This window comes from Cuculus canorus, chromosome 18 (assembly GCF_017976375.1).
Source record: "Cuculus canorus isolate bCucCan1 chromosome 18, bCucCan1.pri, whole genome shotgun sequence".
Classification (NCBI taxonomy): domain Eukaryota; kingdom Metazoa; phylum Chordata; class Aves; order Cuculiformes; family Cuculidae; genus Cuculus; species Cuculus canorus.
The window spans coordinates 7,909,374-7,933,771 of NC_071418.1; the positions used below are offsets into that span (position 1 = coordinate 7,909,374).

Here is a 24,398-nt window from a genome sequence, read left to right on the forward strand (position 1 = left end):
ACGGTGACAACAAACCTTGCAGAGGGGGAGAAGAAAACCAGGCAAGGAGCCCAAATGGATGCATTTCTCTTGACAAGCCTGTTGTACCAAACTCACAGATTAAAATACTTCTGCCTGTATACTGATCATGAGCAAAAGCAATTATACTCTTAGCAGCTAAATACTCCAGCTCCTGTTTCACATGAGCGCATCGGGAGTGATGGCAAAATGAGCTGTTTGCCTTGGAGGTGACTCTTGATTATGTTTGAGCTGCAAAAGGGTGACAGAAGAAGAAAAGTCACAGGGAGGCAGGTGAGGGCACAGGACTGGCACCAGGAGCAAGAAACTTTGTTGGGTTGGACACGCACCTGCATTTCGTGGATTTCAAAGTCCTCTGGAGGCTTTGAAGTTGCTACCAGCCCTCACCAGTAAGTGAGAGACTGCCCAGCAACATGAATAAAGCAGGAATAATGTGGTCAAGGCTTAGATAATCAACTACATGTTTATTACATAAGACTATATAAATAAATAAGCGGACTGTGGTGAGATTCCTGTGCCACCCTGAAGGGACTAAAGCAGGGCATCATTCTTCCTCATTTCTTCAACTTAAAAACACAGATTCTTTTTCTTGATTTCTGCACATTCCCAGCACTTTAAACCCACACAGCTGTGCCAGGTTGCCTGACTTCAGCATCCGCTTAAAATTTCAGTCGAGACCAAAAAAGTATAACAGCCAACTCCACTAAATGCCAAAATGGACCACCCGGGCAAAACAGCCAAACGCAAAGGTTGGAGAAGCGATCAGAACAGCAGAGGCACAGAGGCTTGGGCAGTTTTAACTCCATGAACAGGGAAGCTCAGGAATACCCAGACTGTGTCAGATAGCTTCAATATCATGAGTTAGAATGTGGTTTTAGCACTGACAGGGTGATGCTGCAGCTACCGTACAACACACAGCTACGTTCTGATCGTTCACGAAGTCAATTGATAGGCTTCCAATTTCAAAGATTCTGCCACAAGTGTTTAGGAGCCCTCTTTATTCGGTCTGTCTGTAGAAAGGTCCAGAGATGACTCGGTCAGTGCCTGCCAAAGCAGGGGGGCTCAGACAGTTTCTGCCAGGCAGTCAGCCCCAGGGCAGGAGGGAGAATGATGCTGAACGTGCTCATCACATTGCAGAGCACAGCAGCAGAAAATATGAAGTTACCGCATGCAGACTGCCCCTCTTCCCATACACAGCACGTGTTCATTTCTGTGTCCAACACATGCAATCCAAATGCCAGCCTTTTTCCAGTCATGACATAGCTTGACAAGACACTAGAGTGTTTTTCAGAAAGAAACCCACACTCAGAATAGGTTTCTCCAAGTGAGACATAGCTCTGTTTCTGAATCAGTATCCCCCTGTGCCTTCTCCACTTAACTCTCCCTCACCTATGGTAAAGGAGCTTCAGCTGCCACAGGAACTCATGGCCAGAGACACAGCTCTTCAGGAATCAAACAGCAAACCATCCAACCTAAAACTAATGACTGCACCTTGGAACTCACCATAAAAATCAAAACAAACTGCAGACACCTGCACTGCTGCTTCCTAAGGGAGCATCAATAATTTGTGCAAGTGCAGTTTCATAACAGCCTCTGATATAACCCAGCAGGGGTTTCCCTTCCAAAGAAAACAGACGACACAGTGTCATTAACATTCATTTACCGAAGAGAAAACACCATATTCTTTTTGTTGGGTGCATATAGATGTGAAACACCCCAGCTGCCACCCACCTTCTGGATTCCCAGAAGCCATGCTCCCAAAAGGCTATTTGGAGGCAGAGGAAGCAGATGCATTCCTAGGAAGATGGGAACAAACTTCCACCCCTCCGCTGAAAGCAGTGAAACAGAGAACTAAACTGCAGCCGCTGCTCAGCCTGGACATCACCTATGTCCAGAGTTTACGTATCACAGGGGACTGCAGTTTGGGGTGAGGTTTTCTGGACTGAGCACCCCAAACTTTTAATCGCAAAAATCCCCTCTGCAAGAAGAGGTTCTGCCTGAGCACTGCTACAGACCAAGAAAACCCATCTGACAGCAAGCTAAGGATGTGCCCTGAAGCTCTGTTAAGCAGAACATCCCAATGTCAGCTTGAGTGGCACTGAACAAACAGAACCTCCTAGGAGACAGGGGGAAAAATTACATTGCTTCACAGTTTACACTCCATATGAGAATGTTGTTTTTCACGATGCTTCCTTGATGCAGGCAATGGCTTGGAGCAAACAGCTGTTAAAATTAGCTTGTTTTTGTCTGCCTGATGCATCATACTTGAAAGCTTCGGACTTCTGCTGCAGAGAAGCACACCCAGTGACCCTGACATAACACACAGCGCTTCCTTGCTTTGCAGATGCTACCAGATGGCACAGGGGCCAGCAAACGTGACAGTAAAAACCACCCTCAGAGAACAGGCTGAATTTTCATCGCTCTTGAAAGCAGCAAGTATTTCAGAATCACAAGAGCTGTCATAGAATCACAGAATGGCCTGTGAAGGTCATGAAGGTCATCCAGTCCAAAACCCCTGCAGTGAGCAAGGACATCTTCAACTCCATCAGGTTGCTCAGAGCCACATCCAACCTGACTTTGAATGTTTCCAGGGATAGGGCATCCACCACCTCTCTGGGACTCCGTCACTCCAGTGCTGTGCCCCAAAACCCAGTGCAGCCCACCCCGGGACCATGTCTAGGCCCTCCGGATGGGATGCTCAGGGCAATTTGCTCCCACCCCTCCATCCTGGGTGCCTCGGGCATGTTTTCAGCCCAGCCACTATGGCACTGGGGGACCTGCAGTTGATTACCCAGCATGCAAACCAGCCCAAACCAGCAGATTTGCAATTACTTGATGACATACTACTCACTCCATCAGCTCATTAGCAGCAACAACATTTTCCATTCACAATGGCTGGCTTTGATGACCAAATAAACTGCTGATGTCTTGTTTCCCGGAACACTACACCTGGGCAGTGGCTGACCCACACTGTGTTCAGACATCTGGATGTGCTCTTTTTGAACCCCATCCCTGTCATCAGAGACCCAGGGAATCATGCCCACAATAAACCAACAGGCTGCACGCGATGACGTAGACAACTACCTTCTCCTTGTAGTAGCAGTCAACAATGATCTATGACATTAAATTATTCCTTTTGTTCTCCTGGATGTTATACCCAGCCAACGCTTGCAGCAGTAAGCAGGTTTATTGCCTCTCCTTTATCATGGCAATTCATTTATCTGCTCACTTATCTTCTTTATTATTTCCTTTTAAATAAACCTTTCTATTCCCAGCCACTCTCATTAATCTATTTTCCTTCCTTTAAACACCTGTCCCACACTGAGGAGTCCAGAAGTGCAAACTGTGTTCCAGATGAGGTCACCAGGCACAGAAAAGATATTACTGTCTGTAAACATGATGCTGAGAACATCTTAATAGGGTCAGTTATATTTAATTACTAATATTAAGAGCAAATGTAAGATAAACTTTATACTGAAACCTCAAATCTTTGCCTGTACTTCCCAGCAGAAACCTTCACCCTGGCACCTTCTGGCACCTCTGTGAGAGTAAAATGAGGGTTATGCCCTGGCAGGGCGATGGTCCCTCGCCTCAGTTTGTGATTCTCCAGCATTTCAGCACTGCTCCAAATACAGATGCCGCTGGGGATGGGATGGGGAGGGATGGGAGGAAGTTTTTTCTGGGACACTTGGGTCAGAGCCAGCATCTCTGGAGAGCGGGTGCACCTTCTTTGGGCTGTGCTTGCCTCCTGTGCAGCCCAGAGCCACCCAAAGGGGAAATGATGCTGGAATTCTGCACTGCATGAAAAACCCAACACTTTGCTGGGACCCTGGCTTGTTTTTGGGAATTCTGCCCTTCAGGGAGATTCCAGAGCACCCCTGGGACCTTGAATTGGTGTTTGGAATTCTTCCCTTCAGGGAGATCCCAGAGCATTCCTGGGACCCTGAACTGGTGTTTGGAATTCTGTCCTGCAGGGACATCCCAGAGCATCCCTGGGACCCTGAATTGGTGTTTGGAATTCTGTCCTGCAGGGACATCCCAGAGCGTCCCTGGGACCCTGAACTGGTGTTTGGAATTCTGTCCTGCAGGGAGATCCCAGCGCATCCCTGGGACCTTGAACTGGTGTTTGGAATTCTGCCCTGAAGGGAGATTCTAGAGCATCCTTGGGACTCTGAATTGGTGTTTGGAATTCTGCCCTGAAGGGAGATCCCAGCGCATTCCTGGGACCCTGAATTGGTGTTTGGAATTCTGCCCTGAAGGGACACCGTTGAGCATCCCTGGGACTCCGGCTCAGCGTTTGGAATCCTGCCCCTCAGCACACCCCATCGCCCCCCCCCGGGCTCCCGCCCCGCGCTGGACCCGACCCTCCCGCCGCCGGTACTCACCGTGAGGCTGCTCTCCTTGCTCTGCCGCCGCGGCGCCGCCGGGGACCCCGGGCTCTGTGGAGACAAGCGGGGCGCCCCGTCACGGCCGCCCTCGGAGCCCAGCATGGCGGGCGGGCCCCGCGCGGGGCGGCCGCTAGGGGGAGCCCATGGCCCGGCGCGGCGCGGCTCGGCGCGGCTCGGCACGGCGCGGCACGGCTCGGCAAGGCAAAGCTCGGCTGCACTCAGAGCAGCTCAGTTCGGCTCGGCTCAGCAAGGCTCCGCTCAGCTCAGCTCGGCTCGGCTCGGCCGGGCTCCGCGCAGCTCTGCTCCGCTGAGCGAGGCTCAGCAAAGCTCAGCTCGGCACGGCTCGGCTGCGCTTCTGCACAGCTCGGCTGAGCTCAGCACTGTTCTGCTCGACTCGGCTCAGCTTGGGTCCGCTCCGCTCAGTGCGGCTCAGCACGGCTCAGTTCTGCTCGACTCGGCTCAGCTCCGCTTGGTCCGACCCGGGTCGGCTCAGCTCCGCTCAGTGCAGCACAGCTCTGCTCTGCTCGGCTCAGCTCCGCTTGGTCCGACCCGGGTCGGCTCAGCTCCGCTCAGTGCAGCACAGCTCTGCTCTGCTCGGCTCAGCTCAGCTCCTCTCAGCTTGGCTCGACTCCGCTCAGCACGGCTCAGCTCTGCTCGACTCGGCTCAGCACAGCTTGGCTTAGCTCCGCTCTGCTCAGTGCGGCTCAGCGCGGCTCCGCTCTGCCAGCCCGGCTCGGCTCCGCCCGGCTCGGCTGAGCGCCGCTGCTGCCCGGGCGCTGGAGGCGGGGCCGGCCGAGCCGCCTCTGTACCCGCCCCTCGCGGCGCGCCAATGGCGGGGCCGGGCGGGCACACCGAGCCCCGGCTCCTCCGAGCCCTGCCCGGCCCCTGCGAGCCCCCGCCCGGCCCCGCACCCCCTGCCCGGTGCCGCTGCGCGCCAGCCCGGAGCTCCAGCCCCATAAGCACAGCATGGTTTCGGTTGGCAAAGCCCTTTACGATCGTGGAGTCCTACCCCAATCCAGCCCTGCTTGGTCCCGGTCCCAGTCCCGGCTGCAGGCAGCGGAATTGGTCCAAGAATCGCAGAATGGTTTTGGTTGGAAAAGACCTTTAAGATCATGGAGCCCAACCATCGATCCAGCCCTGCTTGGTTCCAGTGCTGGTCACGGCTGCAGGCAGCATGGTTGGACCTCACAATCACAAAATCACACAATGGTTTCAGTTGGAAAAGACCTTTAAGGTTGTGGACTCCAAGCCCAATCCAGCCCTGCTTGGTCCTGTCCCAATCCTGGCTGAAGGCAGTGGAATTGGTCCCAGATCACTTAATGGTTTCCAATCATTGATCCAGTCCTGCTTGGTCCTGGTTCCAGCCTTGGTTCCAGTCCTGGCTGCAGGCAGCAGAATTGGTCCCAGAATCACCAAATGGTTTTGGTTGGAAAAGACCTTTAAGATCATGGAATCCAACTGTTGATCCAGTCCTGCATGGTCCTGGTCCCGGCTGCGGGCAGCACAATTGGTGCTGGTCCCATCTGCAGGCAGCACAGTTGGCCCCAGAATCACAGAATGGTTTCAGTCGGAGAAAACCTTTTAAGACCCAGGGAAGCTGTGGCTGCCCCATCCCTGGAGGTGTTCAAGGCCAGGATGGATGGGGCCTTGGGCAGCCTGAGCCAGTGGGATGTCCCTGCCCATGGCAGGGGGTTGGAACTGGATGATCTTTAAAGTCCCTTCCAACCCAAACTACTCTATGATTCTATGATCATGGAATCCAACCATCAATCCAGCCCTCCTTGGTCCCGGTGCCAGTCCCATCTGCAGGCAGTGCACTTAGTCCCAGAATCACAGAATGGTTTCAGTTGGAGAAGACCATTAAGGTTATCAAGTCCAACCACCAATTCAGCCCTGCTTGGTCCCGGTCCTGCCTGCGGGCTGTGTGCTTGGTCCCCGTCCTGCTGCCGCTGCTCCCTTTGCAGCAGGGACACCAGGGGCAGGCAGCGCTCGGCTGCTCTCTAGGAAGCCATCAACAAGGCTTGGCCCTGTGCCCAGCACAGCACAGCTCTGCGTTGTTCTCAGCTGTGGCTTCTTCTCCCCCTTGACCTGTTTCCAAGAAATACGGCTGCAATCGCCGGAGGGAGCTTGCCAGCGTTTGTTTGCAGGATGGCTGCCACCCAGGTCTAAGAAAGCATCCTGGAGAACGCCTGGAAGCCGCTAAGAAAGCATCCTAGAGAACGCCTGGAAGCTGCTAAGAAAGCATCCTAGAGAACGCTTGGAAGCTGCTCTGCAGCAGGAGACATCCTGTGCCAGGAGCAGACAAGGAGGCAGTCAAGGCAAAGCAGCTTGGGATGGGCCAGAACAGGGAAGCAGGAGAAGGACTCGCCAACGGGAGAGTCTGAGGGTGTAGGGAAGAGCTTCTTCCCACCAACAGCTTACGGTCAGGTGTTTCCTTACTCAGGACTCCTCTGCAAAAGCAGCCACAGCTCCCAGGAAAAGCAGGCGCCCAAGCGGGCGTGGGCACAAGCTGCTCTTAGAATTAATGGCACCAGCAGTCAGCTTTACATTCAAAATGAGTTATAGCTTCAAAGTGGGAATGAAGCCAGGACTGCAGTTGGGAAAAACCTGTACTAAAGGAGCAATGGAAAGGAAGTATCTTGGAGGCCATGGAAGTGAATGAGGAAAGTCTCGAAAAGGGGTTTTATCAGTGTGATGGTTGAGTCAGCTGAGCAAAGCGGTGCCCAGCAGTGGACTCCCTGCGTATCTTGGATGTGAACCAGGCCAAAAAGGTGGCTATAAACTTCAGTGAGACTCAGCACTGTAACAATAGAAAGTGGCAAGTGTTGCTACACGAGAAGTTCTTGGGGAGGCAATTAATGGCTGTACTAAGGCAGCTGCAAAACCACTTGGAATGAGATACTTTGAGAAAGGAAATTTTTTTGGCACGAGGATTAACATCAGCTTTTTTAAAGGGAGTCAAAGCCTGCAAATTTATTCAGGTTCTTTGAGGGATTCACAGCAGACGTGTGGACAGAGCTCTCTGGTAAACATAGAATCATAGAATGGTTTGGGTTGGAAGGGACCTCAAAACCCATCCAGTGCCAACCCCCTGCCATGGGCGGGGACACCTCCCACTGGATCAGGGGCTCCAAGCCCCATCCAACCTGGCCTCGAACCCCTCCAGGGATGGGGCAGCCACCACTGCTCTGGGCAACCTGGGCCAGGGCCTCTCCACCCTCGCAGGAAAACATTTCTTCCCAAGATCGCATCTCAGTCTCCCCTCTGATGCACAGCATCCGTTTCTAAAATGCTTTTGACTTTGTTTAGGTGCCCACATGCTCTGCCTCCTGTACAAACTGCTCAGAGAAGCAGCAGCACAGGCAGCTAAGTGTACGACGTTTGATGTGGGAGGAACAGAGTCCAGACTGCTGGGCTGTTATCATGGGGATTCATGCCATGAATCCACTGGTGGGGAAGCAAAACCAGGAACGCTGACTTAGTTGAAACAGCACATATGAAAGGAAGGCTGAAGGCCACTATATAGGAAGCAGTGGGTGAGAAAACGGGCTAAGTCAAAGAGGGACATAAAATTTAGACCAAGAAAGAGGGACGCTGAGAGCATCAGAGGGATGCTGAGAGCAACAGACAAACCAGGTCAGCATGGCAGCGGCACACAAATCAAACATGCATTTCACTGGAAGTATTTAAGGAGCTGCACTGCAGAAGGACCTACCAGTTAATACAGAAATGAAACAGAGAACTCAGATCTGGTATCACTGGGGGAAAACCAGCAGCGGTCAGGGTAACACAACAGCAGTGCAACCCATGGGCTATTCAGCTGTTGCTGTTCTGGCAGGGAACGAAGAGTTTCATGGGAGGAGCTGGAAAAGAGCCCTGTACTGTATCTGCAGACCCGTGGGGAAGGCTCTCCTCGGGCCATGAAGTGGTGTAAGAAAAAGTGCAGGGATATTTATTGCAAATTTGGACAAAGACGCAGGGGAAATTGGTTGTGCACGGGTCAGCATCCTGAACACTAGCCCAGGGTGACGAGATGGGTGAGGCCCAGGCTATGTAAGGCACAGAGGAGGGCTTGTCAAAGGCCATGCAGGAATGGATGAAGTAATTGAGAAAAAAGCTTCGAACAAATTCTTTGTGAATACTGTCTTTGGGAGGGAAAGCTGGAGCTGCGAGAAAATACAATGAGATACAGACATGGGCAGATGTGCAAGTCTAGAGAGAGGACTGTGCTGGAGAAGGGCCCAGGCTTCAGGCTGGAGCAGCAGGGAAGTTTGTAGTGTTGTCAATAGTGACCGGAGTGGCCCAGTGGATTTTTCAGAAAGGAGCATTAGGACAAAAAAAATCCCAACTATTTTGGTATTTTGTACTCTTTCACCAGTTGGACACACAGACTAACTATTCTAGATGTAACAAAGCAGTCTGATTTTACAGTTTCTAAACCGAAATGCCTCTTGACCTTCTGCTCTGGGTGAATTCCTAAGTGGAGACCCATTTTTTCTTGGATACCACTGTTTAGCTTTTCCCCCAAAACTTACTTGGTGGTCCCCACTGGTTTTTCGGAGGCTCATATGACCAGAGTCGAGCTGGTGTACCGGACTCCCAGAGATGTGGTAGCCATTCACTGTAAGAAGAGATGGAGAGTTAGCCAGCTTGCTGCTGGTTGCAAAGGAATAATTACACATTTAAAAAACTAATCACATGATAGAATTTACAGATATAAATCATAGCGTCTTTTTTGAGCCACCAGTATTCACTACCTCCAGGAAACTGTGGACGCCTCTCCCCATCCCAATGTGCCAATGTGATGTGTTAGCCCCAACCCTGAAAGATTCCAGAACCAAACTCTACAGAAGCTCAGCCCAAGGGCACACTCCACCCTCAAGATCCCACAGCAAACTCTTATCAAGCGTTATGACAGGAGTTACTGAGCTGGAAAGAGCCAAGAAAAAGAGAACCTCAAACTCAAACCACTTCCCTTAGCACAGCCTGGTAAAATATGATGTATTTGAAGAAGTAGGGTTTGTTGCATGGAAGCAGGGTTTGCATGGAATGCAATGATTCTATATTTACTCTGCTACACTCACATGCTCGTGTACAGGAAGTATACATCCCATGTAATCACAGCATTTTCCTCAGCTCTGCTGAGTGGTAGAGAAGCAGATTCACCCAATGAGGCATCAAACAGTACCTGCAGAACTCTTCTGTGACACAGGGCTCTTTGGAGTCCCAGGTACGCTGCTTGGCTGCTCCCAGGTCGTTTCTGTTAAGGGAAACATGAAAATAAGGGTGATGGAGGCCTCGCACACACACCAGTTACAGCTGTTACATGCATACAAATGGGTCTGATTCTCAGCATGTTCTGAACCAGGTTCTCACCCTGTGAGGAGGGTGCCTGCACCTCCCTGCACTCCCCGTCTCCTTCCATCTGCTTCCGCTGCCACTCCGCAGTGTGGCTGCCTTGGTAGCCAGCTGGGATGGGTGGCAACAGAGCAGATTGGGAGCTGCATCACTGGTTCTTCCAGTGCAGGTCTGCCTCGGGGCAGGGGAGGAAGAAAGCAGCAATACAGCTGTACTACAGATCACTGCCTATAAGGTGCTGCCTAGATCTATGCAACCAGCCTTTCCAGGTGTAGTTAAATCCTTTCCACTGCGGACACGGAGACCTGCCCAGCTGCAGCAGCTACAGTCGTGGCCCTTACCCTGGGAACAAGTGGTGGCAGTGCCTCTACCTCTGCTCTCCGTGTAAAAGGCAGCTGTGAGCAACTCAGAAATGTGATTTTACTGACATATACACAAATCATAGTGTTCTCTTCCTCTCAGAAAAGCTATTTCCCTGCCAAATTCCCTTTTTCCACCTGGGTCCTTTAGGAGCTGGGATATGTAAATGTATATATCACACCAGTTTTGATACTCGAAAGACTGCTACTGTTTTTCCCCTCTGTTTCCCTTTAGTTTAACTGTTCTCCTCATTCTCTCAGCAAATGGAAAATTATTTTTGACTACATGCTAAATACAGAAGATTTAATTGCAAAACTTTTCAAAGTTGCAAACAGCAGACAGCGGAGTTAGAACAGCAATTTGACAGAAGACTTGCTAGAAAACTCAAGCCACCACTCCTTTTGAAGAAACATTTGGTACCAAACTCAGTAAATAATACTGCCTGCCTGCTGATATCAAATAAAAACCAAAGCAAGTCCCAAACACTGAAAGAAGCTGCCCAGGGAAGCGGTTGAGTCATCATCCCTGGAGGGATTTAAAAGATGGGTAGATGAGGTGCTCGGGGATCTGGTTTAGTAATGGACAGGTACGGTTAGACTCGATGATTTCAAAGGTCTTTTCCAACGAAATGATTCTACGATACGTTTGTGTAATCAAGTCAAAGGGATCGTTTTTACTTCCTTTAAAACCATCATTCCCCAGATCCCAACCAACAGCCATCTAACCCTACCAAAGCCTGAAATCCCGCATCTCTCCCTACTCCGGACACACATGGTCAAGCAGTAACAGAGCAGGAGGGTTGGGTTTGGGTTGGCAGTCAGCATTTCCATCAGGGCACATAAAGCCTTCCATCCTGGGTGAATGTTTATCTGAGCAACAAAGAGGACACTAACATGCTTCAAGAACCATAAAAGGCCTACAGGGCTAAGAAGGGAGAACTGTTTTGTCTTCATAAATGCATTCATGCACATATATACACATACAGATGTCCTCAAGGGTTGTGTTAGGCTCCTTATGTCAGGAAAGGACTCAGGGTTATGGATCTCAGATGGGGGAAGGTGCCAGCTCCCACACCTGTGATACCCAAATCCCTGCAACATATGCCCTGCTTCCCTCTCTCTCCCCTTCCCTACAAGCCTCAGCACACTTTTGCTTGCAAAGAAACATACTTTGAGCTTTTTTTTTAGTGCAAAACCTGGTGGACTAGAAGCTTTGATGAATCATGGGGAAATATTTCAGTTTTACTCGGCTTTTTGTGAATCAGGTAGTGAGTTGGTAAGTTCCATGCTAGGTCAGTGAGGAAGAAATGGAATGCATTTCAACTAAACAGAAGGAAAAACAAATGCTAAGAGTTGTCTTCTACGAAACAGCTTGTCGTGGCTTAAAATACACAAGTGCGTGGTTAAATAGACAAATTCTAATTTACATTTATTATCATGAAAAGGTAAACAATAGAATGTACTAGCCGCTTTCTTGGTAGACCTTTTTTTCTGCTGTAAATTGACGATTTATGAATTAAGTAAGCGAGTTGAGTTGACTTGAAGACATGTATTTTAAAGAATAATAGAATCACGGAATTGTTTGGGTTGGAAGGGATCTTAAAGTCCATCCAGTTCCACCCCCTGCCATGGGTAGGGACACCTCCCACTGGACCAGGGGCTCCAAGCCCCATCCAACCTGGCCTGGAACTCCTCCAGGGATGGGGCAGCCACTGAAGAAAGGCTTTTGGAGATCTGTGTGGAGGGGTTGTGATGTCCACTCCTGCTATGCCTGGAGCAATGTTTTTGTCATGAACTGACTTTGACATTAGCAGTAAAAACAGTTACCTTCACATTTGTATTGTGCTTTTCTATGCAAGCGTATCTGTCCAGAATATTTTTGCATTTTTGAGACCGTATTGAGGAATGTACCTAAAAACCTAATAAACCAATATGAAATGTAATTAATCGGTTACAACTACCAGTTGCTTCTTGTTACTAGTCTCTAATTTGCCTGTCAGCTCCTGTCAAGCTGGTTCAAAATGACCAGTTCTTCCCTTCTGCCACACGGAAAGCCTAGATACATAAACCGAGGGAAGAACTTTTATACATGAAAGAGCAATGCCCAGTGGTTGGCACATTTGTGATACAGCCCAAAACAGTCAATATCTTGACAAATTTTCTAAAATAAAGTGATCGTGCAGTTATGTGTGTTGAAAGATAAAAAAAAATGCTATAAATATGCATAAAATAGAATAACAGCCTTTACTGGGTAGGAAATGAAAAGAATGTTTTTAACTTGATTTGTTTTAAGTGCCAGGAGGAAAAAACAAATGCACTTCTCTGCATCTCTCCGGCACCGAAACAGGGATAGGAACATCTGGACTGCACTGCTGTGATGCCACCTACTGGAACCAACTACATCTACCAGGATAATCATGTAACATTACAAATTTCTCTGCAGTTTAGTCGTGATTAGAAGTGAACGGGGGTATGTGTGTGATTTTTTTCCAACAACTAGGCATAAAAGGCTTGGTGAGCGACAGAACCCTGTTTGATATGCTCAAGGCAGAATCCCATCTCCCGTCTCACAGGATGAGAGGAAATGGCCTCAAGTTGTGCCAGGGGAGGTTTAGATTGGATATTACAAAAAATTTCTTCACAGAAAGGGTTCTCAGGCACTGGCAGAGGCTGCCCAGGGAGGCAGTGGAGTCCCCATCCCTGCTGGGATTTAGAAGATGAGCAGACAAGGTGCTCAGGGAGTGGACAGGTACGGTTGGACTCAATGACCTCTAAGATCTTTTCCAACCAAATGATTCTATGATTCTGTGATCTCCGAGTACCAAATGCAGCCGGTGATCCTGGTGCTTGGAAAATCTGAAGACTGCTTGTAACCCTGTGGTAAAACATTGATCACTGCTGTTAGGAATAAATAGATTCAGTATTGGGCAAGATTTTATGACCTATCCAATTTTCCAGAGAGGATGTTGGAGTCAAGCTAAAACCTCCCACCCTGTGAGAGCATAATTTAGCACTGGCAGACCAACACCCACAAGTTCTTTCCTCCCTTACCAGCCACATGTTATTTATTCTGCTTAGCCAATGAGGTGAAGGAATAATCAGTACTTTCCTCATCACTCTCTGAACTGCGAAGGAGGTCTGTGAATAGAAAGAGGTCCTGCAACCCTGGGAGTTACCTGGAAATGAGTTACTGAACAGCAAGGCAGTAGAAAGCCACTTGTTCAAACTGAAATGACGTAGTGAGAGGAAAAATAGTTACAAGACCCAAGCTACAACGCGCCAACAGAACCAAACAGGGTTTTCACAGATGTGGTTAAACATTTTCCTCCCAAAGGAAAGCGGAAATCTGTGGTGCTTAGGGGGAAGAAAGTTCACTTTGCATCTGTTTGGCAGGATGAGAAATGATACTGTGTCACGCCTTCAGAGAGCCACACGCTCTGGGATGTCACGTTAGTCCAGAAACACAGTTTCTGAGGAGATTTTAATGCAGATGATTTGTGTAATCAAAGTGTAGCAAGTGAAGAAGGAATTTTGTGTTCCTTCTCCATGAATCCAGTAGCCCTCTGCGGTCAAATCCGCCGCTTTCCAGTCTGAACATACAACATCAGCCAAACATCAGGGCTTTAAGGTCTAGCATAAGCTTATATTGCTTTCCGGAATGGGTTTAGGACCTCTGCATGGTGTGCTGTGCAGTGCTATTTTAGGAGCTAAACGCCCCCCAGTTTCATTGGCCAGACTACAAGAAGGATCTGTGGCAGCCACAATGTGTCACCCAGCTACTGGGGCTACCTCATGTCTTTATAAATAGGTTTTCAGTTTGTGTTTGTTTTAATAGCAATAAATCTGTAATGCTAAGCTGCTCCAAACCCAGTTTCTGCCCCGAATAACATGAAGTTGTGCAGGCTGCACAGGTAACTCTGACACGGATGAAGAACAGCAACAGAGCATGTGCCTCCTCAATGCCAGCAGAAGAATCCCTGCAAACTTCTCCCGCACTCCAGGGGAAGTAGGAATTGTATGCAAGCAGTGAAGTTCCTCACTGCTCGCTATCCTCACAGTACCGGTTGTCCTCAAGGAGAATGCCCCTCTGATGCACAGCATCTGGCTTTGCTGAGCGCCAGGCCAACACGTGCACCCTGGCTCTCAGGGACACGACAAGGTTGAGCGTAGGAGCACCAAGAACATCCCAGTCTAGCTGACCTACTGGGTCAACTCTCAAAGAAATTAATATTTTCATCTCACTTTGAGATTGCTTTCTAAGCAAGTAAAGATAAAATAAGTCTTGTTTATCCTCTGAAAAAAATAAAGAGCTCAAGATTTGGCAAAGGTTGGAGGTAAATTACAAAATGACCAACTGTTATTAACAGCCTTAGTGCCTCCCTTAGCCAGATTCATTCCAGGCTGTGCTTGGATTGCCAGGATAGATCTCATATGCATTTCTGCTGGAGAACTGGCCTCTCTCTGCGTTCACCCAGTTCCCTTCCCCACTTACAACAGCATCAGTGAAAATGCAAATCTCACTGTGTGATCACTGGGTGGAAAACTCTCCTACTTAGTCTGTTGTCATCCTCCAATTACACAGTGAAATGTGGCACTATTAAAATTGCTTTCATATTCTTGAGTAAGGTCTACCTTACGATGGTGCACTAGGGAGATTTCCTTTGTACCTCATGATCCTTAATTTAATCCTTTTTATGCGCTTATAATGCTTAAAAATTATGTGTCTGAAGAAAGAATAGTTGGGCTTGTGACATGCTAATGGTAGAGTGCTCTCAGGTCTGGCATTGAATAGAAGCTAAGAGACATAAATGTAGTGAAAGATACATTTAAGAGTGGAGAAGCTCCAACCACACAAAAGCACCTCTGATTTTCTATGGGTCTTCTTGGACCCAGTGAGTGTCCTAATGACAACGGTATCGCGTACATTATGACCAGTGTCCCCATGTCTTGTCTGCCCGTGCTGTGCCAGGCACTGTTCACGACAACAGCCTATGGACAAAGCACAGGGAGCACCAAGAACAGTGGAATTTCCACCTGTGGATTCCAATGGCACTCAGACATGTAAGCGCTTAACTACTGAGACCAGGATGTTTTAGCAGATACTGGGTTGGTGCCCTGGGAAATTTCCTTGCAAGACGAAGACAGCAGCGCGTAGGATGGAAAGAACTCAGCTGCTCACTAGCAAGAGGATGTTGAATCGTAGAATGATAGAATAATTTGGGTTGGAAGGGACCTTAGAGATCACTCGGATCCACCTCCTGCCATGGGCCGGGACATCCCACTGGATCAGGGGCTCCAAGCCCCATCCAACCTGGCCTCGAACACCTCCAGGGATGGGGCAGCCACAACCTCCCTGGCAACCTGGGCCAGTGCCTCACCACTCTCATGCTGAAGAAATTCTTCCTTATATCCAGTCTAAATGTCCGTAATGTCTGCAAATACTTAGTTTGCAAGAGAAATGCTGCATGTTCATGGCACTGAGTTTTCAGCTACTGCTTGGGTGCTGGTGAGACACGCACAATCTGTTGTTCCAGACCTTCCTGGGGTCAGCAGGCAAGGCTGCAGGTTGCAGTGGTTGCACAGCTGGATCCAAAATTTGCTTGGAGTTAGAAACTCCGTTTGGAAGAAAGGTGAAGGGTAAATCAAGATAAGTTGGAAAGCATACCCACCCAGGAGGACAGAAACAGAAAAGCTGGAGAATACTAAGTAATACATATATTTTCAGGCAGATAAAGAAATTTTTCCTCAAGTGCTGGACTTGAGAGTCTTTTCAAGGAAACAACTGCTTGCAGCTACACGTTTCCTGCCGGAAAGTCCATGACACAGAACTTGCTATTACAGGTGGCCTTTTACTAAAGATGTTTGTGATGATGGGAATATATGGACCTTGATTAGGATCAAGATGACACGAAAGCAGAATTCCTGCCTGCCAGGAGACAGAAAGCTGTTTAGTAATGGGAGGAACATAACAACCGAGACAAGAAAAGTCTGGAAATAAGGACACACCATGTAAGGCTGAGAATATATGATGGCAGCAAGCCACACGCATACTTGTGTCATAAGTATATAAGTCATCTTTAATGCAATGGACAAGGTAGCTGGAGTGCTATTGTTTGACTAATGCAGGAGGTATTACAGCTGCAGCACATCAGAGAATTTGTTCAGCATAATCAAATATTTTCCTGCTGAATCTACCACCCACGCACAGTTGTAAACCACTCCCAAAGACACTGAGCAACCGTATGGTTAACCACATAGTAGCTGTGCATTCTGGGCATACGGTACTTTTGGACTCGGCATGGCAGTGTGATCCTAGGGCTCCTCTTTCAGAAAACACACCAAGACCACCCCTGCTGAGCAGTCTGGAAACTTTTCTGTGTTCTCTTACAGTCTGGGTTATGTGCAGGATCATCTGCTTTGCCAGCACCATTCAGTTAGGGACTTACAACAGTCTCACATCCGAAAAGAGGATTAATGGGATGTCAAAGCAGAAGATATTGCTCACTCCAGTTTTCTTAAAGATGGGTAAGCATTCTCTACGCATGGAAGACGGTTTTCAGAGGCTATGTGAAGCACACAATTCTTTATACCTTTCAGAGACTGGATAGCATCTCCACCCTCCCACCCTGACTGCTTCTCAGCTTCTCTGTCACCTGTCCTACCCAACATCTTTACATCCATCACTTGTGCCTGGACTCATGTCTCCTCTCACTTGCAACCACAACACAATTATTACTGATAAGAAAACATCACACTAAGGAATTATTTCAGAAATACACATTTGTTTCAGATGATGCCAGTGCTGTCCTGGGAAAGGGGAGAGGCTCAGCCCCAGAAAGCTGCCTGAGCGGAACACGAAGCATTGCCAAGAAATGCAGGCAGGGAAAAGAAGTGCTGTTTTCCTTGCATTGGCCTCAGAAAATACCAGCTAAAAGCCTGCTGTCAACCCCCAAAACAGCAGAAAGTAGATAAGCATAGTGGTTTCACAGGGACTCTCAGGTAGGAGATACCCAGGGCAGAAATTATTTCACCTTACCTGCACCTGCCTCTGAAAGACCCACAGGTCACCCAGATGTGCTCAGGGTTGAGTGTAAACATCAGCACTCTGTCCATTGCCCACTCTCCCAGACAAGGTTTCTTCCTATTCATAGTCTTCCCATCAGCTCGTATACATGTAAAGTTTTGAAAGCTTCACATTCAGTGATATTGCAACTCAGACCAACCTAAGGACATTCTGCCCCTCTACTCTGCTCTGGTGAGACCACGCCTGGAATATGGTGTCTGGCTTTGGAGCCCTCATCACAGGAAGGACATGGACCTGTTGGAGCAGGAGGAGGCCACAAAAATGATCGAGGGTCTGGAGCACCTTTCCTATGAAGACAGGCTGAGAGAGTCGGGCTTGTTCATCTTGAAGAGGACTCTGAGAAGCCCTTATTGCAGCCCTTCCATACTTTAGAAGGGCTTACGAGAAAGATGGGGAAAAACTTTCTAACAAGACCTGTAACAATAGGACAAGGGGAAGTGGTTTTAAACTAAAAGATGAGAGGTTTAGATTAGACATTAGGAAGAGATTTTTTACCCTGAGGGTGGTGAAACACTGGCACGGGTTGCCTGGAGAGGTGGTGGATGCCCCTTGCCTGGAAACATTCAAGGTCAGGTTGGATGGAGCTCTGAGCAACCCGATCCAGTAAAAGGTACCCCTGTTCACTGCAGGGGCGTTGGACTGGATGACCTGTATGGCCCCTTCCAACCCAAACCATTCTGTGATTCTAGGACTTCATGAAATTCCAGCACAACAACAGAGCTGCTTAGTGACTTGCTGCAGTGGTACCTGTCTTGGGAAGGGAATGGACACAGCCACATGCAGGCAATCTCAGTTGAACAGTGAGAGCGACCCTGGCCCTTAGGGGCCGATAGAACTCTACAGCACTTCACAGAAACATGCACTGGCTTTTCTGCAGTAAGACCACACAGAACAACCCTCACCTGAGTAACAGAGTTGGGGGAGTGTGCAGTGGGATATTTATCAAGCTGGGACTTGAGCCAGCTCACTTGAAATATGAAGGTCACAAGATAACTTGCAGCCTCTGGAAGACTTATTTCATGTTCCTCCAAACAGGTCAACACCAGAGCTGATTTATGAGCCCAAGGAGAGAGGGACAGCTGGCCTCAGGAGATGAAGCCTACCACTGTCTGCTGAGATAAAACCAACAAAAAAAGGTCAGCGCAGTTCTAGTGAGGAAGAAATAACAAAAAGCCTGTGTTCACATTTTTTCTGAAGCAAATAAAAGACTTCAGTGGGCAGCCAGGTTGGTGCAGAAGAAGCATGGGAGCTTGTGCACGAGAGTGTTTTATTCTCCCTCTATTCCTCTTACACCGTGCTGCAAACAGGACCCCTAAACTTCTTGGGATGTATAGAACTCTTCTCCCTCAATCCATCAGTTGGTATCAGCCCAAGCTGCCAATATCCACCCTATCCCTGGGAAGCAGAAGCAGCCATCCCAACAAACCCCTCTTGGCCACTGGGAAGGATCAGACCAGGGAGGGGCGGGTTGCACACCATGTTCTCCCCATGCAGAGTCAAAAGCACCATTGCTACAGCCCAGACGTCCTCTGCAGGGCAGCAGGAACTTCAGGAGATGGGGACAAGGGGTTTGGGCTGCTTGCACGCTTCAGACAGCCAATTCCTCCTCCCTTGGCACATGCAGTGGGCATGGCTCAACACAGGCTATCGAACACACATCCCAGAGGGCTTCTGTAGTGCAAGGAGCTGTGTGCCTGTGGGTGGTAATGTGGAGGCCGGATAAACTGTGGAAGAATGAGCATGCAAATAGCCAAGCACTGGCTAGGAGGAGATTTTAATGCCTAAAACTCAATGGGTAAAAAAGATCCAAGGCAGAGTAGTATTGTTCAAGGGCATAGGGACAGAGTGCTGAGGAACAGCCAATACTGAAGGTCTGGGAAGAACCTTCTCACCTTCTGAGCGTAACCACTGGTCTCTCATGCATTGGTCCAACAGCAGAAAAGCATTTCCCCTGCATCTGCTGAGTCAAACCCACGAGTACTGCACACACAAATGCGATTTTTTTTCAGCTCACACCTAGTAGTTTCTAGCACGTACAAAAGCTTTCTGTGGGGCTTACAGCTCTGGAAATGGAGCTGCAGCTCCGGCCAGCTCCAAGCCATATGCTGTGGCTACCTTCAGGAAGGCAAAGCTATGGGGAAGGTGTTCTCCTCCCTGAAGCTGTCCTGGCAGAGCCTGCCTTTCCTTTCTGCTGCCTTTCTGCCAGCCCCCAGGTGGCCTCCTAGGTTCTTCTCAGCACTTTGCAATGAAGGTATCTAGAGACGTATTTCTTTCCTCATCCACTGCTATGCCAACAGGTCATATTTCTGATACTTCTGACATTTCCTAAACCTATTAAGACATCCTGCTCCTGGATAAATATTTTTGCCCTGATGTGACTTACAGAGGTGTTGACCTGGACTTCCAGCTCCTGTTATTCAAGCAATCCCCAGGGACACTGCAGCTTTTCAGACACTGCATCTCCCTTGTTATGCTGTCCCTCTCAAATGTGAGTACACGTGCAGATATGTGTTTGTGAGCGGGTGTGAACACGCCTGGGTATTTGCAACAGTTGTAGGAACCCAGTGTAGAAATGGGGTGCGGCATTTTACAGATGTCTTCTGCATCCTACGCACGGTTAGGGAAGAAAGCCAGGGCAGATATTTTGGGTGTGAAGGGGGGTGTGCTCACCACGTGATTTGATGGGAAGAGACTGTTGCAATGTACAGCCCTCTCTGTGTCTGCTGACACCATCACAGCTGCATTCTACTATGGGAATGGTAAGGGGTAGTAATCCCAGGCAAGGAAATCGAGGACATTTTTAAAGCTCCCCTTCACTTAGAATCATAGAACCACAGAATGGTTTGGATTGGAAGGGACCATGAAGGTCATCTAGTCCAATTCCTCTGCACTGAGCACAGGCATCTTCAGCTAGATCAGGTTGCTCAGAGCTCCATCCAATCTGACCTTGAATGTTTCCGGGGATGGGGTATCCACCACCTCTCTGGGCAACCTATAGCTAGGCTGCAAGCTCAGGTCTCCAGTAAGATTCACTACAGCTTTACCTGCCTGTGGAGTTGGTATTGCCACCGAAGCTCTCTTTACTGTCAATGAAGAGAGCCTGGCACTTACAGGGTGTAGCTCACATTTGTTATTTTAGACACCTACAGCAGGAAGACTACTGAGAGGTCAAGGTAATTATTTTTGTGGCTAAATGCTGAGACTGGAAGATCCCGTTTGAATGGAATTGTCCACCCTGTGGATGATACCTTGTCAGGTGAATCAAATCCTGCCCTGCTCAGATGGTGATAGGGATGGAGAAACCTAAGGGCACAGGAGAGAGCATCCTGGAGGCCAGATTCTGATGGGTGGCAGCAATGAGCTCCTTTGCACACACTTCTTGCCCTTTTATCATCCTTGCTCTATGATGTCCTGATCCTAAACAGAAAGCATGAATGTGCACCCTTCAAATCTAAGGACAGGTATCCTGATTGTCCCTCCAGACACCACAGAACTCTTTGCAGACTTAATGATACAAAAAAGAAGGACCATGACTGCTATAGAGAAGGGTCATCCAGGTGGCTTGCCATCTCTCTCCTCTGTTATGCTTTGACATGACAAGTTTGGATGTCTCCAGATGCTGCACAAGATAGATGCCAGCATCCCGACTGTTATGTAATCGATGCAGACTCAACCTCCCTACAGCAGGCTATGCTGTGAAAACAAATTTTAGATACCCTGAGATTCTTTTAGGCTTCATTCTGCAGAGCTTATCCAGGCCAGAGGCCTTTAAAATGGTTTTAGGACTGAGTCCAACCAGTTTCAAAGGATGACAAATGTGGAGTGTTTATCTGTTTGGGCCATCAAGTGGAGATAGAGAGGAATGTGCTGTCCTTGTTGGCTGGCTCATTTTACCTGTGTAAAACTGTGTGCTCCATACAGAGTCACTCCAATTATTTCATTACAGATTTTTCTAACATCTTTTTAATTCACATAAGAACACATCTCATAAATCCTATTTCTTTGCAGTTAAGAAACAAATTCCTTCTGTTTTTCACATAAAGACAGTGAAAATTATATGGTACAACAATATGCCCCATGGAAATACCATTATGGTCAGATAAGAAGTATGGATAGCAGAGACAGATAACTAAACGTGGAAGGCCCCTAATGACTGGGAACAGCTGACAATAAGATTAAAGCCTCACAAGGGGGGAGGGTTCTGTTTCATTTTGAAGGCTCAGAAGGATCAAGATGTTACTTGACCCTAAAAATCCCATTTTCCCTCCACAGGAATAGGAATGCATATTTGAGTTCCCACCTTGAATAGTTCAAGCACCACAAATACATATTTAATCCTAGAATCATAGAATTATAGAATAGTTTGGGTTGGACGGGACCTTAAAGATCATCCAGTTCCAACCCCCTGCCATGGGCAGAGACATCCCACTGAATCAGGTGCCCAAGACCCATCCAACCTGGCCTTGAACACCTCCAGGGATGGGGCAGCCACAGCTTCCCTGGGCAACCCGGGCCAGTGCCTCACCACACTCATGGTGAAGAAATTCCTCCTTATGTCCAGTCTAAATCTGTCTCCAGTTTATACCCATTGCCCCTTGTCCTATCACCACAAGCCTTAGTGAACAGTCCCTCCGCAGCTTTCTCGCAGCCCCTTCAGGTACTGGAGGGTTTGTGCACCATGTGAGGAAGGAAGCAAATGGTGAAGCAGAGATGGTGCAGTGCCAGATGTGTTCAGAAAGGTTATTTGTTGGATGCACCTGTCACTCAGTACCTCCTGTTTAAGGAGGAGGGAGCAGAACTACACAAAGGGTTCAGCTGGGGAGCAGCACAGAGCCCCATCCCACCAAAACTTGTATAGCTTTTGCTTGCTGACCTTCTTCAGCCACGCATCCACCCCAGCAGCCTGACTGCCCACCAGCTGCTGCCACCCTGCTGGCTAATCCTGCCTTTCCCTGGGGAGCAGCAGGGCAGGATCTGTCCCAAAGCACAGGAGGAATATTCAGCATAGGTGCACGTGGGTACACATGAAATAAAGCAGCGTAAATGCTCCTTTGAACTCATAGTAAGGCTCTTTGACTTAGACAACAAGAAAAAGCAAAAGAGCAGTTGAGTGACAACAGCCCAGTTGGGTGTAAGAACTCGGGAAACACAAGGATACTAAATAAAGACAAACTCCCATGTGAGTCCTCGGAATTTGTCATCCTCTACACTGATAAATATTTTTCATATAGGTCAGGCTTTACAGACTGAAAAACAGGCCTGACAGGGATTTCAGGAAGTCCTTTTGTCCCTGTTGTGCCCCAAAGCAAGGCCAACATGATTTTTCATGGGTTTGCGTAACCTGCTCTTAGAGACGTCCAGTGATACAGACTCCCAGGCGATTCCCTGCTCCCACACTACTATCTTAGAGAGCTAGGAAGAATTAGAGTTGTCCTCAGTTGCAACTGAAGAGCATTACTGTGTCTTCTAGTGATGAGAGGCATTGCAAACAGCATTCTATGAACTTGAAGCTTCCTTCTGCATCCCCACCCACGTCTTTGCTTTCTTAGGGCAGACAGCCCCAATCTTTTAACACACAGGCCATGTTTTCCACAACTCCCATCCTTCTTGCTACTCTCTTTTGGGCTTTATCCAACTGGCTCACATCTTTCCTGAAGTGTACAGCCCGAACAAGATAAAATATTCCAGCTGAGGCATTATAATTTCCTTGTAAAGTTAGAGGCTTACTTCATGCCTCACAGACAACATTCCTATTTATACAACGGAAAAAGCTCACTGTTTTTGTCCTAGCACAACACTGCTGGATCACACTCACTTTTAGGTCCTTCAGAGTCCTACTTTTTTGTCTGTGAACTGTTCCACTGCCTGTCTTTGTCACTTAATTATTTCTGATGAAATCTCCAATCTTAAGGGCATCTTTACTGAACAGCATCCTACTCTTCCAGCGTGTCCTCAGCTGCAGGCTGATTGTGAATTCTGAGCCTGTTCTGTGCAGCACATCATGTTCTCTCCCAGCTTCAGCTAAAGTTAATGTTCAACTAAGTACTCTCAGTGTCAACATGCCATTCATTACTGGAAATACTGACTAGAACAAAACCTCGGACAGATCCCTGCGGGATTTTCTTCAGTCCAAATACCCTTTGACAGAGGATTGTTGATTGCCATGCTCTGAGTATGATCCGCCAAGCAGTTTTGCACCATCTCACTGTAACTTAACTAAGGTTCCCTTTCCCTTTAGCTTGTTCTCCCTCTAGCCAGTTTTCAATCTGCTTTTGCTGCTTTTAATCTCTATGTCCCTGACAACGGACTGTCTGTCCTGCATGCGGAGGTCTCTGCTCACAGAACTGCCCTGCCCAGAAGGTGGACAAGTGTTTAGCCACAATCCCACCACGTGAGAGGGTACCGCCACTCCCATCTCCTCCCACCACTGCTTGTCACTGATGGAGGTGCTAAAACTGCCATGAGCCTGCAAGAGAGCAGGTTCAGAAGGGTGGTGGCTGCTAGGAAGACCCCAGGGCTCAGCCACAACCTTGACCTTGGTGAATACCCCATCCTACTGTGGGATGTGCCTCCCACTGACCCAGAGGGCAATTTGTTGGGTACACAGGACAGACAGAGTGCTGCAAGAGAAGAACATGCCACTCCGGGGATGTCCAAATACAACATTTGAGAGAAGTGACAGTGAACTCAATGCCTGGAGCTTCCATATATGCTTAGCATATGGCTGTCTTCTACCTCATGCATGAGAGACATACGATGGACGGGACGACCAAAGGGAGGACGCGTGACAGCAATGCCTAAGGGATGTGTTATATGTGTAAAAAGAAAGCAAGAGCATGGATTTGTGGGCTTCAGAGGACAGAAGACCTTGCAGAGCACTGTTCAACCAAAACACAGTGCTACATTTGCCACCTAGCAACAGCCCTGAAGGAAAAGCCACCACGTAGCACTCTAGCAGTTAGCTGAGTTTAGTGGCAGGTCAAGTCTGGGCGCCTCTGGGCTCTGGAAGAGGTGGGATCAGAGGCAGCTCCTGCAGTAGCGTGCTGTTGGCACAGGCTCAGCAGCTGCATCCTTGGAGAGACGGGGCTGGGCAGGGTCCCCAGGGTGTGTAGAGCACGAAGGCAAGGAAAAGCTCAAAGGAACTGCCAGCAGGGCTCCAGCTGAGGAATGCTGAAGACGTTCATGGATGCT

General features: G+C 48.5%; 1 protein-coding gene across 4 annotated transcripts in view; it reads right to left on the reverse strand.

Annotated features, from left to right (window-relative positions):
- The window catches only part of GAS7 (growth arrest specific 7), a 111,121-nt gene that overhangs the window by 35,143 nt on the left and 51,580 nt on the right, over positions 1-24,398 (reverse strand). For 3 of the 4 annotated variants that reach the window (XM_054083232.1, XM_054083229.1, XM_054083228.1), the window contains exons 3-5: positions 9,595-9,666; positions 8,942-9,027; positions 4,404-4,457 (exon numbers count right to left, since the gene is read on the reverse strand). In XM_054083232.1, the coding sequence (XP_053939207.1) occupies positions 4,404-4,457; positions 8,942-9,027; positions 9,595-9,666 (212 nt within the window). The remainder of the gene's footprint in view (positions 1-4,403; positions 4,458-8,941; positions 9,028-9,594; positions 9,667-24,398) is intronic. The other variant, XM_054083231.1, reaches the window with a different exon arrangement.